The following is an 8,116-nucleotide window of genomic DNA, read 5'->3' on the forward strand; positions in this document are numbered from 1 at the left end:
ATATTCATCAAATCATTTCAGCAAATCAATGAATGTTGAAGGACAACTATACGCTGGGAATTTATGTAGAAAGTAGGACAAACTTGTCATGAATTAGAGGCCACCACCTACAGGGCCTTCAGTCAAAAACAAACTTTCGTCTTAATTTTTCTAAGCACACACGCGCGTTGTTTGGAATTCAGAAACCTGCTGGATTTTCACGGTTCTCTTCTGATGGCAGGACATTTCTTTTTGCGTCACGATGTCAAAAAATCACTAGAAACTAGAAAGCACCTTTTGTCTCTTGGTCAAAAAGTCAACATTTCGACAGATCTAGCAAACTGCAGCGCCATAGGCGTATTATTTTCAGTTCACGGCAATCTGCCAATTCATTTTATTTGGACAGCAGCGGAGAAAGTGAGTTTGTTGTCTGGAGGGATTCTATGTGTTCACAAAAGGGTATAACAGCGAATCAGAATGCCGTATCAGGACTTCATCGATGTACATTATTTTCAGGTTGATAATAAGACGTACTATGTTGTCCGCTTAATAGAAACTCAAGATTACTTAAATGTGAAATTATGATCACCGCTTAAAGCTTGATTGAAATTTTGCCGACGAAAACACCGAGATAAAAAGTTTTGAAAGTCAAATGTACACTTTTCATGAAAGTTTGCCCGTTTTCCTTCTTTGAGGTATAGTTAAAATCTTTATTATTAGCTCTAGGCCAAACATATAAGCTTTCGCTTCTTCACTGCAAACATTTTTTTGTGTGAATATAAGCAATGCGGAAAAACAAAAAATAACAAGCTCAAAGTAATAAGGTCGTTGCGCTCACATACTTTTACTACCCACACAAGGAAGTCTTAAAGTAAGTTCGGAAAGTTATTAAGCAGACTTTTGAAAGAAGGGTAAAAATTGAGGAATACCGCACTGATAAAAGTAATAAGTTGTGGGTTTCGGTTAGAAAATTTCTTTGCTGAAACCGAAGCCGAATTCGTTGCATTTCTTTCTCAGTTCCTTGGCCAATTGCGGAGGGCCGCAGTAGAACACCGTTACCTTCCCCTTATCTTCGTCAACTAATTTCTGAAAGATTTTGTCCCAGTTGGGTCGGCCAGCGTTGGTGCGAGTTTTCAATCCCGTCACCAAATCACGTTTGTCCTAATTTTAGCAAAAGACACAAATGCAAAGACTATTAGCATTCGACCAAAACGACATGAATTAATAAGAACATCTCAACCTTAGCGTGAATTAAATCGAGAGCCATTTGCAGTCCAACAGCTTTTAAATCGGTCTTCTTCAGTGCACTTGTGATGTACATGTGCAAATCGAGAAATCGGCCCAGGGCGCTACCCATTTCAGCTTGCTCCATTTCCAGTTGCGACAGCACCTCGACGAACCACTCAAAACTGCGTTGTTCGCGGTTGATCCAGAAAAAGTCAACCTTGGGTAACGAGGGTAAGTTATAGATAATAACACTGAGATTGATCTGATAGTTAAATACGCGCACGAATCAAAGATAATTTACCTTTTTCAGATTCATAATGGAATCGGGCATTTGGGATACCCATGAATGGTGACACCTGGGGCAAGATTGCCGACTAACGTAGTAGCGGTACATAATTGATTGCAGAATACTGGCGAACGGTGTGACACCTATTCCGGCCGCCACGAGAACGGCATGCTGAGCGCGGAAGATGTGACTGGAAGGAGTTCCGTAAGGGCCATCAATTGCGATCTATGAAAGAAATAAATGATGCCATAAGACGGTTAACAAATGCAGGCGATATTTCCCAAGTGTCGCGCGAGTTCTATCCAACTACAATACTTCTAGTGGATAATAGATGTGCACGCCTTCCACCGAATGAGGTTTTTCGCTATTCGGTTGTTGTGCGCTCTTATTCTCATTCCGCGAAGTGATTTGGGCCGGCTTCTTCTGCATACTTTCGGGAGCGTACGAAGCACGCGGCGTCACTCGCTTTCTGACTTCTGATCCAGTCTTAGATTTGCCGGGCGTTTCCTCGATGGGAACGAGGATGCTCATCGCACGAGGCTGCTGATGGTGGTGGGGATATCGATGGTGTTGCTTGTCGCGCAAAATTCCTTCGTCGTACTGATCTCTGTTGAGCGCTGGTGGTTGTGCTCTGCCAACAATAGGGTCCCTTAATAAATAATGAAAAAGAGAATCTTGAGAACCTATGGCGGGCAATACTTACCGGTTGAAAGTAATGCTCGATGAAGGATCGTCATGAGCACCGTTCAACTGGTCGCTGTTCTTCAACGGTCTGAGAGTCATGCGACACGATTCTAGTTGATCGTATTTATCAACAGGATTTTTGTTGGAAAAGGTCCGAGTAAGCCTTCGAACTCCCCTGTAAGAGTTTTGTATGGTAAGATCATTTCCCGACGTTATGAGAATAGTGACTTTAATCATTTACTTCATGATATTTTGCGTGGAAAAAGATGCGTCATTTTCGAGAATGCGCTGGCAATGACGACAGGCTGGTTCACCGCCGCCATTGTGTTGTTGATTCTGTGCAGATTGCTTGAGACACAGCTTGGCTTGCTCTCGTTCAAAGTAGTCGTACAACTTGTTTGTCCAACCTCCGGCACAACGTATGTGTAGCCACATGACATCTCATTTTAAAACAAGATGGATGATTTGTTAGAAAGAAACAAGTTCAATTAATTAGTGCGTGTGTGTTCGCTATTCAATAAAAAAAAGGTGCATGTATCATCGCTACTTGGCATGAAGGTTAATATCTACCTGGAAGTTCCGGAGCGCTGCTGATTGTGAATGGATGCCACTCGGATGCAGTGATGGCGGGAATCTTAACGAACACATAGTCTCCGGGATTAAAATTGAAATTCTCCGGCTTGCGAATGACTAGGTGGGTAACGCGAGACGGCAAGAGCAAAGCAGAACTGATGAAGGTGCGACCCTTGCCAGTCACCCGGAGTCGAAATCGACCAGTTCCCTCAATAAAAAATAAGATTCCGGGTCCGATGAACCAGTACCAGAAATTGGGGCCGTGGAGAATCAGAAGAACCCAAAAAGGAATGTAAAGCAAGTGGGTCCAGTAAAACACCTGTTAAACTACAGTGCATCAGTAACATACCAAGAAAAACAATTTTCGTCTTGTTGAATTTGTTACCTCAAAGGAACCACTTTTGCGAACGCAGGGAAGCGAGCATAAACCCATGATAGTCAGAATACCAACAAGAGCCCATCCGGTTAAATTGGCCCATCCGGGAATAAGTCCAAAGAGACCCGGCTCAGTTGTAAAAAGCCACTCTGTTGAGAACAAAAAAAAAAAAACCCGATTCATATCAAATTAATCCCTTAGAGTCACATACATTATAAATACATTTTATATTTCTACTATTTTTACCTATAGCGGAATGAGTTTCTTTTGTTACTGGTGACTCCACATTATCAGCAATATTTAGAGCTACGCACAATAAGAGAAATTCCGACTTGTTAGTTTTTAAAAATTAAGTTTTGTATCCTTGAAGAGGACTCACGAAAATTAATTATGTGCATCAAAGTGTGGACTGCACTCAATACAACGACAACACCACCGCAAACTTTGTGCAGATAGACGTGCAGGTCTAGAGGCAGGAAGTAACCACAACCGATCTGCCTCAACAGCGTGATACAGTGACGGAGCATCAGAACCAAAATGAAGGCACAGTTGAAATTCAACGCTTGTCCTGGAAATTTTAAAAAGATTATAAGACAAAATGCATCGTGAACTGTATAAGAAAGAAAGCGAGCGTTATTACCACTACATCTTGCAAGAATATAGAAGACATTTTCGTCTTTGTATTGAATTCCCCGACTAACAATCAAGCCAATATTGACGATTGCGTAAGCAAGGACGAAGGTGATGAAAGGTACGTTATTCTTGGCGTAAGAACTAAATGACTGGAAGACTGATTGACTTTGAATCTTCTTTTCGGCGTTCGGTTGAAGCAAGCGGTCCAAGCTGAATAAAACAAGTGGACAATTTGAATTTAAAACAAAGTGAACTCATAGAAATAACGCCTAAATCTGTTTCGTAAAAACATGAATTATATAAGCTTAATGTCTTCTTTACCTGATGGAAAGATTTTCAAGTAGTCCGGGGTGTTTAGTCATCTGAGTTTTCAGTTCGTCGAAACTCAGTCCTTTTGCACTAGCCCTATTGACATCGTCGCTGGAATCCCGTGCGTCATCGTACAGAGCTATCGTGAGCTCGTCGAGTTGCATTTCGCTGAATTTCATTCCGTTCTCTTCAACGCAGGCTTTAAGAACTGCTTTCAATTCGCTGAGCTTGATCATGCCATCCCCTTCATTAGCGAGAACAAAAGATTTAGAGATGAAGATGCGACTTATTCATCGAAAGGGAAAGCCTTATACCATCTTCGTCGTAGATTTGGAAGAGACAGCGGACCTTATCTTCGTCGGATTTGCCACAAAACTGTTGCATTCCTTCACGGAATTCAGCCAAAGAAATGCTATTGCTTCCGCTCTTGTCGAAAATGCAGAAGACGCGCTTGGCAAAAAAAGGCTATCGAAGAAGCGATGTGAATGGGAAAAAAAAATAATTATCGAGTTCTTTTATTTTCTTTCCTTGAATTAATACTGAGATATTAATCTCATTAGACAGATGAGGATTAATAGTGGTGTAGAGCTTACGTTTTTGGATGGTATCAGTTTTTTAAAATCTTCAAATTCGAGCATCTGGCTGTCGTCTTTGGCAATGGATCGAAATAATGCTTCCGCACGTCGTGGGTCACATATGTCCGAGCCGCGATACTCACTGCGCAATGCCAGGACCACAGGTATTTAAAGTTAATTGTATTCCAAGAGTGAAACCATCAGCAAGACATAACGAAACGAGCAAACGACTCACTTTTGTGAAGTGCATTCGGTGAAGAAAGCCGTCAGTTGGTTTACCGACACTTGACCCGCCTTGTTCTTGTCGATTAGTGTATAAAGTTTGATTAAAACCTGTTTCAGAGAGAGACGAAGATATAATATATAGTCCAGAATACAGAATGCAGTTTAAAATGATTACCCCCTTTGACTTGAATATGCGGCAAAAAGTTTCGAAACCCGCATCGGTTTCATTAGTAAAGACGTACCAAAGTGTATCCAGCAGATCGACGAATTCAGTTCCTTCGGCTCTGATTACAAAAGTGAGAAAGTTTCAAACAAAGTTCCATTTTAGTATAGAAACTGTGTGCCAGCGCATACCCGAGTTTCTCCTTGAGACTTTCGATAAAATCGGAGAGTACAAGTTGACCTTTGGATTGGTGATCGAATAAACTGAACAGGACTTGCAGCACATTCTTGAAAATGTGCAAGTAAAAATGAGCCATTTAGATATTTAACTCTTATGCGACTACTGTTGCAACATTTATTTGAATTTGTTTTTATACGAACGTACCTCTTGCGAGAAAAGCTGACAAAAGCTGGCAAGGGGGAATACTGATTTATGTTCTTTCGCGCAATAACTGTTACACAGAGACTCGAGACTGGCGAGGGCTTGAGTCCGCTGCTGAGCTTGCGACAACCAGTTTCTTTTGCCCGAATCCTCAAGCTTTAGCGCCGGATATAATGCGTCCGCCACTTCCATGGCATCGTAACTCGGAGCAAGCGATTTTGATAGCAGTGCTTTTTCGTTTGGATCAGTAGATCCCACCTGTTTGGTATGAACGAAAAATATCAGTTGTCGATTCTTGTTGGAACGTAGAAAGGAAAAAAAGTTTAAAATTGAATGTTTCATTTAACTATACGTTTCTCTGATATCTATTAGTGTTTTACGTCATTTTATTTCTAAATAAAATTTTTTCAAATTTTAATCCGCCTAATCTTTAAAAAGGTTATTTTTTTTTAGTTAAACTTGAGCAAATGAGTTGTTGTACAATATGCGATCGTTGGCTGTCATCGTGGCGCAGAGGACGAGTTTGTTTACGTGGGACATGTCAAAGTAGTTCTGCATTGTGTTATTACGAAAGTTTTTTTGACCATTGTGTTAATGTTAAGCTAGAGAGGCGTTTGTTTGTCTCTGCTGCTCGATTCGTGGAACTCGTGGAAGGCCCTGCTTCTATTCAACGGAAATGGGGGACACTGAAAGACCCGTAGGAATAAGAAATGGATTTTAATTCGTTCTCTAACGAACTCCATTTCGCAACACCACGCTAGTAAACTAATTATAAATATACAACCCCCCCCCCCCCCCATTAAAAAATACTACTAGATGCGGTAACAAGAAAAAGACAAAATTGCATGACACTTAAGTCTAATCGGCATTTGGAGCTTTACCTTCAAAGGATCGGCGTCTGCCATAACGGCTGCGAAGAGTTGCGGGACGATGTCTCCGCCTTGTATAAAATTCGTGACACGAATAAATTGTGTTTCGCTTAAATTGTCGTAAACGCGCGATAAATATGAAGGGTGAATTGAGTAAGGCAGTCACGTACTCCCCAGCGAGAACAAATGAACCAAATAAAGGTTTAGGGAAATGATTAAGGACGGAAAGTTGCAAGGGATATCTCCAAGCCGCAGTATGTGTGTGGTTGATGTAATGCTGAGGGAATCATACCTCCAAGTTGACTGTTACGCAAATAGCCGGATACTTTTTCCGTTGAATTTTATAATTATCTTCAAAGTTTATCAAAGCCAACGTTTGTTTTACCGCAACCACATCAAAAATTGCTCACTACTTCAATCATTTTTACAGGCTGCATGTGACTAGCACACGTTGTCAAAGTCAACAACCTGCGACTGCACTTGCACTGCTTTTTTTTCGGAAAGGAAAATTCTATTTGTTTTTTTTTTTAATAGGAGAGAGAGAGAGAGGGAGAAAAATAAATCTGGGTTGTAAAACAGGGTTAGGGTACAGGAACATGTTTTCGTAACAAAATGGACTCTTTCAAGTACTTTCGTTACCATTGCTCGTAGACATTTTTGTATTGCTTTTTGTAGTAGGGCGTGTTTTGAAAATGCGAAATAAGAGTACGGGCTATCACCTTTATTCTTAAGAGAAATTGTCGTATTCCATGGATCTTCAGCAATCGATTTCTACAAATTTACTTTGCAATTCACAACTTTTAACGCCCCGCCGATCGAATAATATTATCAGCAGTTTTTACAGGCGCTAGGCAGCAATAACGAGCCATGCAAACAATCCAACGCAATCAGAAGCGTTTGATCGGCTTAGTACACATGAGTTACGCAATTGGAATTCTCTAGACGACATACACGCGCGGCGAATTTCTTTTTTTGGTAACGCTCGTTTCTTATATTCGTTCGATTTCTCTCCTGGTGTGTTTTTTTTCTTCTTTTTCTTTGTAGTTACTTTGATCTGTCATACGCACAATACTTCCCGTCGATCGATGGTTCCATGGTCCTGGTTTTACTACGTATCTTTTCCCCCCACAGCGTCCCATGGGCAAATCGTCGATCGATCCAGCCGTTCAACAATAATAGATAATAAGCTAATAATAAATCACATTTCATTTTCAATGACTTGAGCTTTCTCATTGCTTGATCCTTTTGAGCATTAAAAATGTGAATACAATACCAAGTACAATACAGAACATAATACCACATCGAAGAGACGGATAAAAGATTAGCGGGTGCGCAATACAAGAGAAACGAAATCATTAAAGTAATCTCAGAAAAGAAGAAAATGATTTTTTGTTTGTTATTGAACCATATCATTTTCAAGTTAGTGCATGACCGTATTCTCTGTGTGCTTCTAATAGATTACAATGTATATAATAAGACGCAATACATTACGTACATTACTGGGCATTATCTGGGAAGTAGCAGATTTGAATGTATGCCGCAGCTAGCAGATGAAGTATTATTATGGTATAGCAACGCACAAAAATAAAAAAAGAGGTTTGAGTAATTAGCTGATTAAATTTTTTTCTGGGAGCACGCATGTAGCCACAAATGTGGTTATACGTTATTTAATTCATTTATTATTTATTTATTTTTCAAAATTTTGTATCCAGTTTCACATTTTGCTCTGGTCCTCAAGAGTCAAGGCCTATCTACGCTGCTGAATCCTTTGGTCTCTCGGGTCTTCACGGTAAATTTATCAGCAGCTAAAGGCGGCTGCGGAATAGGAAATGACCT

At 40.5% G+C, this 8,116-nt stretch overlaps 1 protein-coding gene across 1 annotated transcript; it reads right to left on the minus strand.

The window, feature by feature from the left end:
- Positions 1 to 675: 675 nt before the first annotated feature.
- LOC124329311 (NADPH oxidase 5-like) lies at positions 676 to 6,444 on the minus strand. The gene is made up of 19 exons (XM_046788342.1): positions 6,293 to 6,444; positions 5,415 to 5,669; positions 5,222 to 5,316; positions 5,043 to 5,151; positions 4,878 to 4,975; positions 4,661 to 4,784; positions 4,382 to 4,532; positions 4,080 to 4,311; positions 3,766 to 3,968; positions 3,505 to 3,693; positions 3,372 to 3,431; positions 3,135 to 3,274; positions 2,747 to 3,068; positions 2,418 to 2,616; positions 2,196 to 2,351; positions 1,808 to 2,123; positions 1,508 to 1,717; positions 1,220 to 1,423; positions 676 to 1,140 (listed from the first exon to the last, which is right to left on the minus strand). Exons 1-19 carry the CDS (start codon positions 6,314 to 6,316, stop codon positions 943 to 945), a joined length of 3,285 nt encoding a protein of 1,094 aa, XP_046644298.1. The 5' UTR covers positions 6,317 to 6,444; the 3' UTR covers positions 676 to 942.
- Between the last annotated feature and the right edge of the window lie 1,672 nt (positions 6,445 to 8,116).

The sequence above is a fragment of the Daphnia pulicaria genome, chromosome 3, assembly GCF_021234035.1.
Source record: "Daphnia pulicaria isolate SC F1-1A chromosome 3, SC_F0-13Bv2, whole genome shotgun sequence".
Lineage (NCBI taxonomy): Eukaryota > Metazoa > Arthropoda > Branchiopoda > Diplostraca > Daphniidae > Daphnia > Daphnia pulicaria.

Bases quoted from the DNA above. Each gene is read 5' to 3' on its own strand.
- LOC124329311 (XM_046788342.1), bottom strand. From the start codon at position 6,316: ATGGCAGACGCCGATCCTTTGAAG. The intron at 4,312-4,381 runs GTATAAGGCTTT...TCGCTAATGAAG, and splicing joins CCAAATCTACGACGAAGATG to GGGATGGCATGATCAAGCTC. The intron at 3,069-3,134 runs GTAACAAATTCA...GTAGTTTAACAG, and splicing joins GCAAAAGTGGTTCCTTTGAG to GTGTTTTACTGGACCCACTT.